At 31.9% G+C, this 20,452-nt stretch overlaps 2 protein-coding genes across 4 annotated transcripts in view; one reads left to right on the forward strand and one right to left on the reverse strand.

Annotated features, from left to right (window-relative positions):
• LOC126747911 (ER membrane protein complex subunit 7 homolog) overlaps nucleotides 1-10,700 on the forward strand; it is a 325,016-nt gene extending 314,316 nt beyond the window's left edge. Inside the window, exons 3-4 of the mRNA XM_050456880.1 lie at nucleotides 11-224; nucleotides 10,323-10,700. Coding sequence (XP_050312837.1) covers nucleotides 11-224; nucleotides 10,323-10,617 — 509 coding nt within the window. The 3' untranslated portion in view covers nucleotides 10,618-10,700. The remainder of the gene's footprint in view (nucleotides 1-10; nucleotides 225-10,322) is intronic.
• LOC126747809 (uncharacterized) overlaps nucleotides 10,690-20,452 on the reverse strand; it is a 41,532-nt gene continuing 31,769 nt past the window's right edge. For all 3 annotated transcript variants that reach the window (XM_050456718.1, XM_050456724.1, XM_050456727.1), the window contains exon 5: nucleotides 10,690-10,909. In XM_050456718.1, coding sequence (XP_050312675.1) covers nucleotides 10,755-10,909 — 155 coding nt within the window. In that variant the 3' untranslated portion in view covers nucleotides 10,690-10,754. The remainder of the gene's footprint in view (nucleotides 10,910-20,452) is intronic.

A 20,452-nucleotide genomic window follows, 5' to 3' on the forward strand; every position in this document is an offset into this window, starting at 1 on the left:
TTTCTTTCAGGTTTCGTCAAAAGAGATGGAAGTTTTGTCGTCCATAACGTACCATCGGGATCTTACATTGTAGAGGTATTGAATCCAGAGTACACCTTTGAGCCTGTACGAGTTGAAATCAACTCAAAAGGCAAGTTTAGAGCAAGGAAGGTTAACCATATACAAACCTCTCTGGTTGTCCAAGTGCCTTATCCTTTAAAAATAAAGGCATTGGGAAAAACTAGGTACATATATTGATTCTTTTAAATCTCTTAATATTTATTTATTCAACATCTTAGAAATGAAAAAAAAGTTTGGTTGATTTGAGGTAAAGAAGTGCTCTGGGTTGAACTTTTAAGGGTACAAATCAGTTTTTCTTGATTTTCAGTAAAACTACGTACTATAGAAAAAAGTTACGGCAAAGTTGTAGGTAATAGATCAAATTTACAACTTTTGTGTTTACATTTGTTTCACATAACCACAAAATTTATGTGAAAAATTAAAATAAGCAACTTTTTCATTTTTATGTTTTACAAAACTGTAATTTTTTGGATTAGAAAAATTTATTTTTTTCACTTCATTTTGATTTATTATCAAAAATCACCCTCTGTTTCAATTAAAAATTCATGAGCCAATTTTTTTTTAAAAACCAGTGGGCTGTTTGTTTAAATGATGTTGAAATCTCCACTATTTTATAGTGCAAAAAAAATTACTATGGGAAATGTTCTCAAAAAAATAAAAAAACTCAAATTGAAAAATTATTTTTTATGTGCAATTTTAAGCTATTTCAATTAATACAGACAAAAATCTCCCTGAATTCTTAACCTAGATTAATATTAGCAACTTTTATATTTATCAGTTCTATCAACTAACAGTCATATCATATAGGGTAAACATCCCAGTAGATGCCAACTTAAGACTTTGCCAATTGCCTATTAAAAACCAATAATTGTCAATAGTTATTTTTACAAACTTTTATTTAAAAATAAAAAAACCACTGAAGCATTTAAAGATCTTACATCTAATTTTCCTACTATGTTGGATTTTCTATTTTAATTTTTTTGTATGTAATTTTAATTCGTCTTAACACTAAGTAACACTTAAGACTAATTGGCCCATATTACACATATTTTTGGTCCACATAATTAATGTAATCTTTTTGGGGTTTTATCTTTTAACTGTTTTCGGATATTTCTTTTATTTATTGTTCTTGAATACTTGATTTTAAGTACTTAATTTTTAATCTGCCATCTCTATTTTCTAGTAATCTTCCTGTTTAACTGTTTCACTTTGAAATTACTTTTCAAGTTCCCGTCTCAGTCTGTTTGATTACTAGAATCTTCATAACTGTTTTGAGTTCTGGGACATATTTGTTTTGCAGCTTCCTAGTTTCTTTAACTTTTGTTAGATTCTTTTCCCTTATTTTTTTTATTTTGTTTTTTCCATTTCCTTTTCTTTCTCTATTGTTTTAAAATACTTCATCTATTCTTTAGATGTAACAACAGTTAGAATTTTATCCCTTTTCATGTTTACTTTGCTTTTCAGTGTTTTCTGGCCAAAAGAGTGCTTTTTTAAAAGATGTACCAATAGTTAAATTACTGCTTTCATCAATATTTTTTAGTCTCTTTTTAAACTTATACTAACTCTTGCTGATCCGGTTTGCTGATCTAGTGTGCCTTTTGAGTGCTGCTTTTCTTAATGTTTTTCTAAACATTAAATAATCCACTGTATGTTTCATTCTCATTCCAGCTATCCTATTTGGGCTCATCTTTTGAAAATTGACTTAAAATTGGTTTGTTTATGTGTGATTCTAAAACTTTTAATGCGGTTTTACAATTTTTTAAAGCTTTAGATATTAAATTTTGATCCACTGTCACTTTTTTTCGATAATACATTTACTATAATCCACATTATTGGGATTCCAGGGAAGAAGACCTGATTTGTGGAAACCATTTTTTACAATGTCTTCGGAGACTGCATGCAGTACATTGTAAAATAGTTTAGGGAAAGTTGCTTTATCCAACTTGACATCAATAGGATCCATCTTGGGTTGGGTGAATTTCCACTTGTGAATAGCCTTTCTCCATATTTTGTTTAACGGCCCAAATATACTCACATCGCATGGCTGCATTGTCTGAGTTGTACTGGTAAATAGAGCTATCACAGTTAATCCATTCTGTTCACAAAACTCACTTAAATAGTAACCTGGGATTTATGGCACAAATAGGATGATAGGCTTTTGAATATTGTTCTTTTCCAGCCAGCCATTCAAAACATGGGTAATATATTCAAAGAATATTCGGCCATTCATCCAACCTGTATCAGACTTTCCTAAACCCCAACCAGGGTCAGGCATATTTTAACCCATTTCTTGTGGAGTTCTTTTGTGAGGACAATAATCATTTCAAGCACATATTAAAACTGTGGGTGATTCTTTTTTTGTTCCTCTAGCTACTTCACATAGTTTTTTTTCTCCTCTTGGAGCTAAAACTTTGCGCCAGATTTGGGGCTCATCCTCATCACAATTGTCAACTCTTGTTGGATCCTATAAAATATTACAGTAACCTTCTTGTTTCAGGTATGTTTCTACTTCAGTAAAACAATGCCCGTATTTGCCCTTCTCTCATTGAATTTCTGGCTGTTGACAGTTTCTGTTATTCTTTTAGCAAGTCTATTCTTGTGTCTATTCAAGAATAATGGATACTTTTATCGAAGTGGTATTTCAGTCTGAGTTAGTAATGACAAAGTTTACTGAATAAAATACAAGTTGCTTCACTCGGCGAAAAACCTTTTATCTTTCGATCTCAAAGGCAGGCCGCCGAGCTCCTCGCCGACGGGAACTAGCAAAAAATGTAAAGGGGAATTCGGGTAAAAAATAGCTATTATTTTACGAGTTTCGTCTAATTCGAACTGTAGGGGAAGACGGAGCACGATTTTATAATAACTTTATTACTTACTTTACCTACTTGGGAAAAATATGTAAATTGATAATACTATAAATTATTTGTTTTTATAACCACCAAACTAAATAAATTTTACGTTATCAAAGTTTACCTAATTCAAGAAGTAAATGGTTAAATTTTTTTTGTTAATAATTAGATACTTAGGTATCTTATTAAAGGTTGTTTTGGTACGACTGGTTTCATTAGGATTTATTTTAAAATCAAAGTCAAAAGTTTGTGTGAAAAAATGCATATATTACTGTTACTAAACTTAACAACTAAAGATAGACAGAACTACTAAGTAATGACATGTTTGAATTTTAAATGATTGATAACTACACTTTTTGACGTTTTTATTATTTTGTCAGACTAATAATAGCATTACCATAGACATTATAAGTAATAAACGTAATGTTTTATTCATAACCAGCCCAAATTTTTTTTAAAAGCCCGGCAAAACCGTATGGGAGTTGGATTTTTCACATTTTCAGTACAATTCCTGATTTGCCTGAAAAAGTTTTCCAAGCAATCTTGCTCCAACTCAAAATAAACTCTCCGCCAACCAAAAATAAATTTAAGTTGTTTTGTCATATTTTTCCCATTAACATTTATAACGTTTAAGTTTTTAAATAAGTTGTCCATTTCTCTTAAAAACAAAATTTGTTTTTCATTTCCCATGAAAGCATTGAAATTTTGCAGAGTACTCGAATTTAGAATATCAAATAATCTATTCATTTCTTCAATGAAATCTGCAGTAACTTTTGCTGCCTCTGGAAGAATTTTAAAATCAATATAAGTATGCAATGCTACTGCAACAGAGTGACTAAATATCTGTGTCGCTAATTTAACCTTCATTTTCTGAAAGTTATTTAGAAAAATGTGCTCGATAGCTAGTCTTGGAGCAAGTCTATACTGTTTCATTTTTTCATAATTATACATGGTTTCCAAATAACTCTTATTTGTTGCTCCTTTGTTAATTACAAAATTGTACTTATCTTAAAATTATTTCTCGTTGATTTTAACAAATGCGGGACGTCAAACATATATACAAGTTCTTTGTCATCAACTAACAGATTTTCCTCAGATAAATGTAAAGTAAAGTAGTTTTGACTAGTTTATAAAAATTTGAGCCTTGGTCAGAAACCACGCCTAGGACATTTAAACCTGTTGAATTTATTTTCCGAACTGATTCAAATAAAATATTTTTAAGTTCATCTGAATTTGGAGATGATTTATAGAAAAAATATGCGATAGGCTGCTTCCAACTGGTTGCAATACCCCGGGCCATTAGAACCAAAACGTTGCTGGCAATATCTGTAATGTTTCCTCTCAAACCTTCCTGGAAACCAACTACCTTGTCACTTGATATATTGTAATATAGATGTGACTTAATGGACATCTCATCTACATATAAAAAACAGTCTTTTGCTTTGTCATTTAAAAAACGCGATTTCAATTTTGTTAATCGAAAAATAAAATCATTAAATCCTGGATTTATTGGCCAGTTTTTTGTGAAACGTTGAAGAGTGGACTTTGACGACAAACGGATGACATTTTTTTATAGGCTTTTGGTCCAACAAGGTATAAACTCATAGCAAATTGTTTATATTCATTTGTGTACCTGCTTCCCCGAGGAGACTTGTTCAGAAGAGATAGCTTGCTCTTAAGGAAAAAAAAAATTGCAGCAAATATTAAAAGGTACCTTCTATAATACATATTGCCATTATAAGTGCACAAATTAGAAGAAAACATAAAACATACTTGTCGATGCTCTGGTCAGGAACAATGTATGACATAAAATTGATCTCCGGAAAATGCAAGCTACAGATATTAACCCTTTTATAATATTGTTCCGGAGTAAGATCGGCATATCTATGTTCGCCAGTAAATCCCAAAATACCTTTCCAGAGTTGGCACCTATAATCCATTTTTTATATTAATTTAAAAAAAGAAACAGGAACCAGATCATAAAGTAACTAGGAATGCAATCATGAATTTAATAGACAACTAATTCCAATGTACTTTAATTAACCTATTTTAATTTTTCGGACATCTAAAAAACATTAAACCACTTCCACGCTTTGTAAAACAACTGTCTACCGAACAATAAGTCGACATTTTAATATATAAGATTATAATAATTTGCCAGTCCACCCGGTACAACTAGTAATAAAACGCTCGCACATCAAAACAATTTAAACTCTACTCACTGTGTCACCCAACAGATTCGATTGTAGGAGCGTCGCCCGGCAAATGAAGTGAGGGGTGGTGAATAGGTAATTCGGCGCGTGGAGCCGAGTGAAGCAACTTGTATTTTATTTAGTAAACTTTGGTAATGATCTTTTCAACTTTTCGACTGTCATCAGAACATCATCTTTTACCAAAGGAAAACCTACACATGCAATTTTTACTATGCAATCTACTAGTTTTTCTGCCTTGGTTACATTCGTGCTTGGACCCATTTTTCTAATTAAAGATGTTTTTTCAGACACTTTATTCGAAAGGGTTTTTTCTGGAAATCCCATATTTTTTAGCTGCATTTACCTACTTTTTTAAAATCTTTAACTTTATCTACAGCTTTGCGCAAATCTTTTTCGCTGTATTTAAAAAAACTTTGTTTGCTTGCTGCTATCTAAAATAAAGTAGAAAAAAATAATAATATCAATGTCTACAGATCTAGAATTTGCTGCATAAAAAAAAAACAATAACTGCCACCCTCTGGCAACTGTTATAATAATAAGAAACAAAACATTTTTAAAATACAAGATATTTTGCTAGGCAAGTCAAATAAATATAAAATTTAAAAATTTTAGTATTCTCTAGTTCTCGCCACCCATGGCATTATTGGAAAGAAGGCACTTTTTTTTGCAGTAATTGCCACTTTATCTTGAAATTAACAATTTTGTAAATTTATTTAAAATAAATTATAATTACACTTACATTAATGTCTATCAGAAGTGCGGAAACATAAACCACAAAAAAAAATAGATAAAATAAAGAAAAACTACTAAAATACCATATAGCTCCTCTTAACAAAAAAAACAAGAATTCCTGCTGAAATGAGCCAACCCAGCACCTAACCTAAGAAAAGTTTATAGACTTTTCCCTTTAATGTTAAAATCAAGAAAATGTCATGGTGGGGGATTTGTAATACTTTAGGTAGTTACTAGATGTCGCTACATCAACAAAAATCAACATAAATATGTTAATATTGGCTAGTTTTGTAATGATTGGTAACTACTGGGCACATGGCAACTACTGGGGTTCTAACGCTATAATATAATTAATGATATAGTAAATAAATAACACAGCCTTATTAATTTAATCTTCTTCGAACAAGTCGAAGGAACCCGACTTGAATGAGTGTAACCACAGCATTTTTAAAACTTTTTTGTAAAAATATTTTTTGCACGACCCCGGAAAATGTGTGAGCCACGGGTTTAACAAGAATATCTACAAAGCCATTATAGATATAAGAAAGAAAGAAAATGTGGTATATTATGAAAGACAAAATCTTGTATCCTAAAAACCAAAAAATTACAAATTCACAGAATAACCAATTCATATTTCCAAAAAATAACAAGCTTAACAATAAGTAAAACTGCAGCCAAAAACAGAAGTTAGATGAAGTAAATTAAACAATAATAGAACAAAATAAAAGGAATTACAAAATATTAATATATGCAATATAAATATGAAGGTATGAAGTTATTGTAACTTGCGTCTGAATATTTTTAAATCTAAAGTAGAGGATATAGCAAGGAACATTGTCCCCCAACACTTTTCTTTGGTATTAATTGCTTACCTGCTTCTCTTACTTGTTACTAAGTAATCGCACCAAACTCAAAAACATTCTGACAATCACACCCCTTTATTGTATGCTTAGAAACAGGCTCATAAACCGAAGCAAAAAAATCAGCAAATGCTGCTGATATTTTTGGAGAACCCTGGTGTATTATATTATTATAATGCATTTCTCCAGGAATACCATTATTCTTTTAATTAGATTTGACTTCAAAACTTATTAGGGTTATTGTTAGTATCAAGGTAAATTTCTCTTGGAAAGATAAAGTGTTTATTGTCAGTTTTATGTTTTACTTCATTTCTCATTACATTACCTATGACTGCTTTAAATAATTTATGATTTTTTTTAGTTTGTAATTAGTATAGATAGTTATAATTATAATTAGCATTTTATGTAGTGAGAGAAAATCATAATATGATATATATTATGAATTTAAACTGATATTTTTTTATCACCACATTCCATTCTTCAAAAATATATCTGGCCAACATAAAAATTATATTAGAAAATTATCATAAAATTTTTATACTAATTTATAATTTTGATTCCCACACAAGGGTTTTTCTGGAAATCCCATATTTTTTAGCTGCACCGACTTTTTTAAGTCTTTAACTTTATCTACAGCTTGGCGCAAATCTTTTTCGCTGTATTTAAAAAAACTTCGTTTGCTTGCTGCCATCTAAAATAAAGTAGAAAAAAATAATAATATCAATGTCTCCAGATCTAGAATTTGCTGCATAAAAAAAAACCAATAACTGCCACCCCCTGGCAACTGTTGGAGAAATTCATTATAAATAAGAAACAAAACATTTTTAAAATACAAGATATTTTTCTAGGCAAGTCAAATAAATAAAAAAATTAAAAATTGTAGTATTCTCTAGTTCTCACCGCCCATGGCATTATTGGAAAGAAGGCACTTTTTTTTGCAGTAATTGCCACTTTATCCTGAAATTAACAATTTTGTAAATTTATTTAAAATAAATTATAATTACAATTACATTAATGTCTATCAGAAGCGCAGAAACAAAACCACAAAAAAATAGATAAAATAAAGAAAAACTACTAAAATACCATATAGCTCCTCTTAACAAAAAAAACAAGATTATAATTAGCATTTTATGTAGTGAGAGAAAATTATCATAAAATTTTTATACTAATTTATAATTTTGATTCCCACACTCCTTTTTTTTAAATATGGACCTGAAATTGGTTTTGGAATGGAAACTTAAGCAAAAAAAGCAAATAAACTTAAGTTAGGAACAAACAAAATTTTAATATTTTGTAGCATGGCTATAACTTCTAAACATCAATAAGCCATTGAATCCCCAAAGAATACACAAAAATTGTTGGAAATGCTCTGCTATTTCATGCTTTGGATTCAAATCTGGTGACTGTGAACCACCAGTCACTCCAGCAGACTTTGTAGAATTTTCAGCAATCCATTCTGTGGAAGGCAAGATTTGTGCTCAAATCATTATCTTGCTGAAATACCCAATGGAGAGCCATTTGTTCCTTAACTTATAGTTACCTAAAATCTCTTATAAACAAATTGATCCATTTTCTGTTTTTCTTTATTAGATTAATTTTATTGTATTTCTCCTAAAGTCTGTGGGTTCTTGATTATAGTGTTCCTATTGTAAGATATTTCTTTGAAGATTATTTCACATTAGCACAATGGAAATCATTTTCGTATTAATTACTCTGAGTTCCTTTGGCCTGCCTGATTTTGGTCTTGTAATGAGTGAGACAACTCATTACGTTAATGTTTTAAATTATTCCTCAAATTATTTCCTTTGGAACATTTCTATTTTTTTTTAATTCTGTGTAACTTCACCGCTTTGTTCCTCCAGTATATATTTGTAAGCATTTTATTTGAATAAAACTAAGTCAAAATATATTCTATTGCCCAAAAAAACTAATTTTTTTTAAAACATAAATAAAAAGGAATTAAAAAATAAATTAATACTGGTCACATGGGGAAAAAAAACTTACTCTGAAATACTGTAGGCTTATAAACAAATAAACTGAAAGCAACAGAAAAATTTTTACACAAGCACAGGTTAAAACTTAATACTAGAATTGAATATATTATTATTTAAAGGTAAACATAAGTTAAATAAAAAATTAATTAAATCTTAATAAATATAAAAAAATTTAACAAAATATCACAGTACATTATTAAAAAAAAAACTGATCCAGGGAGTAACAGGCCTATCAACAATAACTTTTTTGTATGAAGTACCTCCTACTTTCTATACATCTTAAATCTGGATGCAATCGGTAAACGTTTTTATGCCTTCACAGATGCTCTTTTCCTTTAATTAGTTCTTGATCTTAATCAACCCAAGTTACTACTGCTGAATCTTGTCATTGCACTGCCAAACATGCTCTCTTATTACTTAAGGATGATACCCATTATCATTAAAATAAATATGCACATCAAATCAAGAATCCCCTCACATAACAAACAGGGAACTATATGGTTCCCTAGCACTGGGGCCGTATTTTTGAAACCATTCGACTTTGATTCGCATACGAAATTAGAGGATTTCGCACGAAAAATCGATATTCGTATTTTCGACCGCTTCGTATGCGAACTTTTTCGCATGCGGTGTCTCGAATGGGTATATACCATTCGAATTTCAAAGTTCGTGTGCGATTCTGCCACTTGTCTTGTTTTGATTTTAAACTAGCTTTGTATTTTTTTTAAATTTGTGAGTTGGTTAAGTATTTTTGTAGTGTTTTTTTGTTGTTTATTGACAAAAAAAAATAACAATAATCAAATGGCAAGATTAAACAATCTTGTGCAAAGAAACGTCGCCGAAAGGAATAGGATGTACTCTTCATTTCTTGACCCATTTTAAATGTATTCAGATGCCCAATTTAATAAATTATATAGATTAAGCAAGACTATTATGATAGAATTGATGTGCTCTTTATGTGCTCCAGAGACTGTGTAATCTGTCCGCTACTTTTATCCACAAGGCTTGTGCAGTTTTAGCCGAAAAATTTTGGGTGAATTTGCCCGACTTTAATTCCGGGTGCTCTTCCATAAATGAAATTAGTTCATTTAAAAAAAAGTCAATTTGCAAAAACCCAAGAAACGCATGAAAAAACCTCAAAATCCCCTGATGTTTTTAGACTTAAATTTTAGGTTAGGTTAAAAATCTATCCCGGTTGACACGGCCTCCAATAGCACTCGACTTTGCTACGTTGCCACTACATTTCATGTTCGCATGCGAATGAAATTTCGAATGCTGTTCAAAAATGCACTTTTTAATTCGTGTGCGAATTTTGCCGCTCGACTTTATTCGCATTCGAAGATTCTCGCATGGTTTCAAAAATACGGCCCCTGACCTCACAGGAATATTGTACTGCGTTTTTCTATTACAAAAAATTAAATTCCGTGGTTCAAACAGCATAGTATGCTAATGCTAGTTTACTTCTCTCATATGTTGTTCATACTTTAATCTAGCATCAATAAACAGAAAAATTTTAAAATGTAATACTCAACTCTTTATGTTATTTTATGTTCTGGGTATTGATCTTTTATACTTGATGTTCTTTTTTCCCAGTCTTATTATGCATTTTTTAAGGTACTTCCAAGTAAGAGAACAATGGAGGGTAACAGATTTTCTTTTCAATCCAATGGTCATGATGATGTTATTCCCGGTATTGTTAATCATGGTTCTACCTAAGCTCATGAATGATCCAGAAACCAAAAAAGACTTAGAAGAAATCCAGAAACTGACCAAGTTTGAAGGGCTTCAAGTCGGAGATAAAGTTAGCAATTTCTTAGCAGGAAATATGCCACAAAGTACCACTAAAGAGGTTAAAGACAAGGATAAAAAAGCGCAGAAGGCTCGACGAAGGCCTGTAACCAAAGAGTAAATAAGCAATAGATATTTTTAGCTGTGAAAAATATTTAATTTATAAGTATTGTATTTAAAGAATAATAAAAAATTAAAGACAAATATGTATTATTTATTTATGAAATTCAACAAAAACAGTAAATATATAAGCCTATCCTAACTAAAATTAAAATCATCGACATTATCAAAACTGTCGTTTTCGGTTTTTTCTTTTTTAACCTTCTCCAGATTTCGAACGGGCCATTCGGCTTTCAGCTCCTCAAAAGCACATTCTGAAGTATTCGGGCTACAGTTCTTTTCAATTGAAAATTCTACAATAAATTAGTATGTTGTACCGGATGTCTCAGATTAAGAATGGTTCGCGGCTGTATCCCGGACGCTATGGAGCGTTTATTGTCGCATGGATTATATTCTCTATAAGTTAAAATATATAGTAAGAAATGGTTTTTTAAATGAGACCTGCCTTGTTGGATTTCCATTACCCAATCCGGAGAGTAAAAATAGATTTAACCTTCCACCACTATTATAGTTTAAATTACGAGACGATCAGAGAGTTTTACCACTAACCAAAACTCTTTATTTTACTCTCGACATGGGTTTCGCTAATGATATTAGAATCTTGAGGAGAAGTTTAAAACTTCGGTTTTACGATTTATAAGAATCGTGGATAAATTTTGTAAAAATCCATTTCCATGTGTATGATATAAAATTTGCATCTGGAGCGGTCTAAGAATATGGAAATAATTTTCCGCAATTTCTCATGAACTCTCTGATCATAAAAATGTTTGTCCACGGGTCATACGACTAATACTTTCCGAGATACAGCCGAGGGCTATTCTGATTGAGACACAGGGTACGCGAATAAGCGAGGTAAACCACTGTATCTCAGGACACGACAATTCTGATTTTTTCCCAAAACTAATAATATTTACAGGTAAAACTTTTTCTCTCAGTACCTATTAGACCGTGAGGCCAGGGGACAAAAATGGATCATGGTAGAATACCATGTGCCATTTGGATATATGAATATTATGTATATAAGAATTAATTTAATTTTAAAACTACATTCCCCCCCCCCCCCTGAGCTTTTCTCGGAAAACCAAATGAAAAGTTGTATGAAAATTTGTTGTTTTTTCACGGTAGTATACCATGTGCCTATGTTCGTAAAAGAAAGTTTACAATAAACAAATGCCGGAAAATCATCGGCACACGTGGAGGACTGCCCCTAAGGGGTCTAACGGATCCCTTAACTTGTTAAAAAAATTACAATTTTTTCATGGCAGTATACCATGTGCCTTTACAAAATATTGAATAATTTTGACACAAAATGCACGTATACCAAATGGCACAGTGATCGGCCGAGCCAAAATATTTTTTAACCTTATAAACATTTGTTAAAAATGTAGGTTGTTTTCATGATAGTATACCATATGCCATTTTAAGAACATACAAAATAAGAATGTATTAATCATATGCTGTATTGGCACATCGATCATACTGTTCTTAAGTAGTGGCACAGGTAAACAAACCGGTCAAAAATTGAGGTTATGTTTTCATGGCAGTATGCCTTATGCGATCTTGGTAGCTATTAAATAATGATGAAATAAAGTAGTTTTTAAAAAGGCACAAGGTTCTCGTAAAGCATAACCTCAAAAATGAACATTAAAGTTGCCAAAAATTTAAGTTAGGTTTTCACGGTAGTATACCTTGTGCCATCTTGTTTGCTATTAGATAATGATAAAATAAAGTGTTTTTTTAAAAAGGCACGATGTTCTCTTTAAGCATAACCCTGAAAATGAATTCTAAAGTTTGAAAAAGTCAAGGGTCCCAAGAGGTCGAATCGTGCCGTGCCGTTCGTTCGTACGTTCGATCGAACGTTAAATGGCTTTACATATCTGTTAAATTCTATCGGAGGTCGACAAAGATGGTGTTTCAACCACGGTATTCGTAGTACTTTAATTTCAATTTTCGGCAGTGCTCGAAGACTGCGGACGAAAAAATAAACAAGACGTCACGAATGACTTTAAAAAAATTTCAAATTCGAAAATTTCAAGAGCGACTTAACTACCTCATGGATAATTTTAAGTCAAGGATGAATCCTTTTTCAACAGATGTTCGAAAGGATAAACTGTTTCAAATCGCTACTGGCGAAAGTGTTTCAGAACAAATTGAGCAATGGTGTTTAAACATTGAACAGAATGGCAATGCCATGAGAAAAGACATGATACATTCCTGCAGCGAAGACGTAAACCGTTTTGATAAATATCAAATTAAAAGAAACAAAATTTTTAATTTTGCTAGCTCTTCCAAAAAGAAACAGGAGGTGACGGTGGCAGGAAAGATTAAGGAAATAAAGGTTCACAGAGACCTATTCGCTGATTTCTGGGAATTGCTGTATCTTCTAAAGAAGAAATTGATTTGGATAAGGTTAGTATTAACATTAACAAATTCAAAAAGAAGCCATCTCGCAACGTTACTTTTTTTTGCTTAATGTACGTTCGTAATGCAATTAAACTTTGACTTACAACTATACGTGGAAACATGTTATATACATTATCAGAGCGATTTCTGTTACAGTTATTCTCGTACCCAATAGCAGAGTTTCCGCCAGCGCTGTGCCACGCTGATGGCGTAATCCACAAGACAGACAAGTCCGTCTTGGCAAAAATTGTAATATCTACAGTCGACGATCATGGTGAGCCGGAAAAAAAGGATGTGCTACTAGTGGATGGATTTTTCTTTCTGTATTTATTGACAGAACTACCTCAGAAGTTCGGTGACGTATCTCTTAAAATCCTTAAAACATTGGTTAGATATGATGCAAAGAAGATATAATTAAAAAATTATATTAACAGGTCCAGAACAAAGCAGATCCAATGATTTCAGAGCTGAACTTAAGAATACTGCCTTTAAAAGTGCTTTGGTATTGTTCCTAATCGATCATTGGTCTTCGACAGAAGCATGTAGCGTAATTGGAGACAAAACCGTTATAATTTGTTATAATAAATGCTTTTCATACTCTGTGCAACATGGAATGGTCATCGTTCAAATTTTTCAAGGTCTACAGTGTGATCAACACGAAGAAGCTGATATAAAAGTTGCTTTTATTATAAAGAAACTGCAAGACTACAAAACTGTTGCTGTTCAACTGTTGATGTTGTAAATAAGGTACACGAAATTCTCGGAGATAAGATGTGTAAAGCTTTACCCGCTTTTCATGCATTTACTGGGTGTGATTTTACTTCGTCGTTTTTCAGGATGGGTAAAGCAAAGCCATGGAAAAATTTTCAAGGTAACGAAGTATACATTGATGCCTTGGCAAGTATAAGCGATGTCGCGTGCGATATAAATAGTAAAGCGTGCGATTCCTGCTTAAAAATCATGGAAAAATTTGCATGCGAGATGTACGCCACAAAAAAAAAATGGTTTGATTAAGTGCAACTCGGTGAATGCCGCTCGTAAGTCTTTGTTCCAGTGGAACTTTTCCCTGAGTCACAACACCGAATTATTTAAATTAACAGTGACCAACTTCGAGCCAAGTATGATACCTCCATGTCAGAGTGAGCTGCAGCAACATTTATTGGGTACAATGTATATCAGTAGCATGTGGTGTAGAGCCACCGAATACGCACCCACCATATTAAATCCACTTGATTACGGATGGATATTGAAAAGCGAACAACAGTACGGTATTAAATGGTTTAAAGGGGACCAAATGCCAGACAACGTTATTGATATTTTAAATGCATCAGCTGAAGAAGGTAATGAACTTATACACACTATAAGTTAACGTTGATTTTAAATTCACCTATCAATTTTTAGAAACAAATAAAGACGTCTTGTTAGAGCCATCGATTGAAAAAAGTAAGTTAACGTTTTGGTGTAAATTGTAGCCATGCAAAAGTAGCAATATAAATTACATTAAACAAAAATACTTTCAGCTTATGAACCTCCCGAACATCGTGATGCTGCAATCGGTGCTGAAATTGCTGCCGAAGGAGGTAAATACAATTTTATAAAAAGTACCTATTATATATATTATAGTACCTAATAACGAATTACCTATAATTACAAAAATTAAGCAGTTAATAACGTATACAATACATTGAAAAGCAAACTAAATTAATGCTAGCACTAATAAATAAAAAAATTTTAGAAATATCGAAAGAAGATGATGACGATTTAGATGATGACAGTGAAGGAGAAGGAACAGGAAGAAATTAATTATGACATTAGTGATGATGATCTGGACAGTAGAGAAAGTGATGCAGATGATGAACCTGATGATGGAGAAATAATTTTTGTTTAATTTATAGGGCAGTAATAAATTAGTTTTAATTTGCTTCCCTAAACATAAAGTATGAATAAAAAGTTTTGAAAATCTTGTTTATAATAATTTTTTGCTTATTAATAAAGTTATTTAAATTCATTTTTAAGGCAATGCTCAACGAGAACCTTGTGCCTTTTTAAAAGCCACTTTATTTTATCATTATCTAATGGCAAACAAGATGGCATAAGGTATACTACCATGAAAAGAAAACATAACCTAAATTTTTGGCAACTTTAATGTTCATTTTTAAGGTTGTTCTCCACGAGAACATTGTGCCTTTTTATACATAGTTTATACACGATCTGAAGTTTTATTTTAACAAGTTTTTTTACGGTATACTACCATGAAAACTTACCTAAATTTTTAACAAATGTTTATAAGGTTAAAAAATATTTTGGCTCGGCCGATCACTGTGCCATTTGGTATACGTGCATTTTGTGTCAAAATTATTCAATATTTTGTAAAGGCACATGGTATGCAGCCATGAAAAAATTGTAATTTTTTTAACAAGTTAAGGGATCCGTTAGACTCCTTAGGGGCAGTCCTGCACGTGTGCCGATGATTTTCCGGCATTTGTTTATTGTAAACTTTCTTTTACGAACATAGGCACATGATATACTACCGTGAAAAAACAACAAATTTTCATACAACTTTTCATTCGGTTTTCCGAGAAAAGCTCAGGGGGGGGAGTGTAGTTTTAAAAATAAATGAATTCTTACATACATAATATTCATATATCCAAATGGCACATGGTATTCTACCATGAATCATTTTTGTCCCCTGGCCTCACGGTCTATATCACTTTCATTTTGCAGTTTATATAGTTGAATTTCCGAAAATTAAATAGTTATTTATGTAACAAGCGTGTAAAATTATCCTTTTTTATGAATGGGAAATTTGTCAACAATTTCCATGAATAAAACAAAAAAGGGAATTTTTATTTGTAACAAAATTTTTGTACCACCGAAGAAAACGTTAAAAAAATTCAAAAATATCAAATTAATTTAATACACTAGTGCATAAAATAATAACTTTACGCAATAGTGCGCAAAAAAAAGTCAATTTTCTTTTGACAAATTATACATTAAGTCTCAAATTACTTTTTACATACTAGTACGTAAACATTCGTTTAAATTCTTTGATGAAGTTTTTAAATAGGCTTTTCTGTTTGAATCTTATCTATATTTAATGAATTTTACTAATACCATAGGACTATTAATAAAGTGTCGAAATCTGGACACTCTGTACTTCTAAATCCATCTAATATTCATTCAGAAGCCAATTTTAAAAGATTTCGGCTAATTCTCTGGGGTATCTATTGAGCTCTTGTCGTTTTTCATTGATATGTTAAAATATGGGATCTTATTAAGATAAAATAATTATATAAAAACAAATACGTCAGTTTGGATATACAGGAGGACGTTTAATTTTATATTCAATAAAGTTCTGTCAATCACCGCCTCACCTCCAGCTAACCTCACTTTGATAGGTCAAATGGGCATCTCCATCGTGTGTGACATCATTGTAAGCAACATCATTGTCGTTCAACAGTGCCACGAACTAAATTAATATACCTGGACTGCCAATTCAATGAAAAGTAAATAACCACTACTAGGGGGCCGCCATTTTGCGTGATTGTGTCCTTTCGATGTTGGTCACTTTGACAAATTTCAGTTGTGCCAATTGTAGGGAAACAAGACAATTAAAGTTGTTGAGAGGTTATGTTTACAAATACAAAATAGAAAGTTACATTTAGTTAAGAATTTCTTTAAAATTTATGAAAAAAAGTAATCCTCACCTAAAATGAGACAAAATCATAAACAGAGACAAATCACAATAAGGTTTATATACAGTTTAACAGTTTAAATAAGGATGGTGATACATTATCCACGTATTAAATAAGGAGGAAGCTATATCGCCTGTTGCAGACGATATACAAAAGCGTTGTTTACAAATCGCCAAAAACTAGGCAATCCGCTATACTCACACGTCAAACGTCAGCGTCGTCAACCTCATTACTGTTATTTTATATATTTTTTGTTGGCAACACTAAAAATGTTCAAAGTGATTAACATCAAAAGGACACAACCACTATAAAAATGGCGGCCACCAGGCAGTGGTCATTTTTGGGTATCATGGCCATATGCATTAGCAGTCCAGGTATATTTATTAATTTCGTGCATTACCGTTATTTAATATATTTTTTGTTGGCAAAACTAAAAATGTTCAGAGTGACCAACATTAAAAGGATACAACCACTATAAAAATGGCGGCCACCAGGCAGTGGTCATTTTTGGATATCGTGGCCATATGCATTAGCAGTCCAGATATATTTATTAAGTTCGTGAATAGTGCCAAAATAAAAATAAAATAGGTTGACCTATTATAAGCGAATAGTAAGCAAAAGTTTGTGGTAATAAAAGATATTTTATCATCTTAAACTTTGATAAGTCAAATGGTTGCTTCATAGTGTCACACATTATTTTAAATGGCAAACAAGTTTCCATCTTACTTCTCCAAAAAATTGTAAAAAATAACACTGCAGTAACTAACCAGCTCATTATTATTGTTAAAATTATCATTCTGACGAGCAGTTAAAAATTCAGAAGTGCGAATAATTTAAAATTGTGTCTACGCTAGGCCGAAAGAATCGAAATTGTTTTTCTTTATGGCGTTGAAGATCGGTGCGCTCGTAGAACCGCCAGGATATTTAATGACAGACATCCAGACAAGAGCGTGGGCCATAAATATATACTAGAATTGGTTAGGAAATTTAAGGAAACAGGATCTGTTTGCAATAGAAAGTGTACTGAGGAAAGGGTTGTCAATGAAGCATGCGAAATTAAAGTAGTGGGACAATTCGTAATAAATGCAACATTATGTATTCACAAAGTCACAGAGTTAACTAATATTTTAACAGGTTCTGTACACAACATTTTGAAAAAAAAAGTTTTTTCTCTACAAAATTCAAATGCTTCAACAACTAGGAGAAGACAATTTTGATAGAATTGATAGGAATTTTGCGAATTGATGTGCCAGCGAATTGACGAGGACTCCCATTTAGTAAAGAACATCTACTTTGGTGACGATTCTTTTTTTTTTTCTAAATGTGCTGGTAAACCGACAAAGCCAAAAATCCACACCTTTTTCGATATGGTCATACTCAGTATCCTGAAAAAATTAATGTATGGGCAGGAACTTATGGTGACGAAATCATCGGAACATTTTTTTTTTGGAAAAAAAATTAATTGGACAAATTTATTTAGTCCTTCTCGAATATACAATACATCCTTCAATCGTCCAATCTTTGTATAACCAAGTGGATCAAATAACGTTGGGATACTGAACGAAAATAATTTCTATTTCCAACGAAACGGAGCTCCTCCGCTTTGACAGTTCGAAAGTGAGCAGTTTTCGGGGATGTGGATTGGTGCAATTTAATGGCCCACATGCTCGCCAGACTTAACATCACTAGATTTTTTCCTTTGGGGGTATTTATAAAGCAAAGAAGACTCCACCTGAAAATTTTAATGATTTAAAGGATCGAATTACTCACGAATGTAGAGGATTTTTAAAACAGACTTTATTATTGTCTCGCACATAACGAAGCACATCTTTTTAAACTTACACTATTACTGTTTATAAGTCTATAAGCTTACATTTTTTATATACTGTTGGGTGGTAGATTGTATGCCCTTAAAAATTATGTATCACACTATAGGAAAGCTATTTGACATACCAAAGTATGACGTCGATAAAATATTTATTAGGAGCAGACATTTTAGTGCACTCTTCGCTGGTACGTCAACCGATTTAATTGCTTACAATGAAGTGTCACACCATAGAGGTTCCCATTTGACATATCAAAGAGAGGTTAGCTCGAGGTGATTGACAGAACATTGCCAAATATAAAATTAAATTAAAATTAACCCATCCCATTGCCTCGATCTTAAATAAATCATCAAAGAAATAAACCTTAGAAACCCAACTTTCAAATTTAAAAAATTTTTAAACTTATATTTTAATACTTATATTTTGTTATAAATGCAGCCTCTTGTAAATGCATTGTAAACTTAGATAAAAACCTATTATACAGGGTGTCCCGGAAAATGTGGGAAATCTCTCGAATTTAGGTAGAAAATAAAAAAATAATATGGAACTTTCCTATAAAAAAATTCCTAGGCTATTCCTACGAAGATACGGCCTCTTAAAGACGCTGCTCGAAATCGATTTTTCTTAAATAACTTTTGAAGTACTTGGCATAATTTAATAAAAATATTATGTGATGATCACTACTCAGGACCTCTTAAAACGTATTCCTTAAAACACATTTACCTTATTTATTTTACCAGGGGCGGACTAGGTTCTACATTATAATGCTTAAATTTTTAAAATCCTGTTTGATAAAGACTGAAATAATAAATATGGATAGTTTGAACCATAAATTAAAGAAAAGGCACTCTTGTTCATCACCGTTTGTGAGAAAAAAAAATAATTAAGGAATCACTGTTTTGTTTTAAATAAAAAGAACCATGATATGTTATTTTTTTCCAGCAATGCCACAGTCATTCAAACAACAGAGAAGTTCCATTTTAAGTTGTTTAATCTGAAAGAGTACATGTTTTTAAAAATGCAGTGTGGTTCTTAAAAAAGCACTTTAACGAAATTGTTAAGAAAAAATGTAAACCTATATTTTTCTTGAAACGAGAAAACTACCTGAAAAAAGAATGTAATAAATAAAGAAGCTAATAATTGGAAACAATTAATTAAAAACTTCATAAGTAGGTTCAACTTGGGTTCCGTGACTTCTGATACACTCGCAGATTCGAGGAATCGTGGACTCCTGTACCCGCTACAACAACCCAGGAACAATCCAGGAACTTTTACAATGAATCCTGATTCTCTGTAATCGTAAAATGTTCTCTGTTCCTCCCGAGTATTGACAGGAGTTGAATACACCAAGGTTTTAAGGTGACCCCATAGGTAAAAATCCAATGGCGTTAGATCATAAGACATCATCCTCTACCTATCCAAGGGTTTGGATAGGCCTTACAGCAACGCTAAAATGAGGTGGGGCTGCATCATGCATAGAATACATGTTTCGACCGACCGTGAAGTAGCAAATGCTCCATTAAATCCAGAAGATGGTTCTTCAAATAAAGTTCTCGATTCAACCGTGGTGGTAATACGAATGACCGAATCAAAAAATTGCCTTAATTTTTTCTCTCCAAAACGGCTCATTTTATGGATAATGAAGAGTGGGTTTTCTTTAGCTTAAAGTTCAAACTATCCATATTTATTATTTAATATTTAATATTTTTAATTATGTAAATTTTAATATTTATCCAGGGTGATAAAAATTTAAGCATTTTAATGTAGAACCTAGTCCGCCTCTGATGAAATAAAAAAGGAAATGTGTTAAAAAAAAATTAACACAGAACGTAGTCGCTATCCTTACTATTATTATATAGTATCTACACATGATTAATCCGAAGGCGAGCCCCGCCTGCCGCAACGATTAAGA

Source organism: Anthonomus grandis, chromosome 2 (assembly GCF_022605725.1).
Source record: "Anthonomus grandis grandis chromosome 2, icAntGran1.3, whole genome shotgun sequence".
Taxonomy (NCBI): Eukaryota; Metazoa; Arthropoda; class Insecta; order Coleoptera; family Curculionidae; genus Anthonomus; species Anthonomus grandis.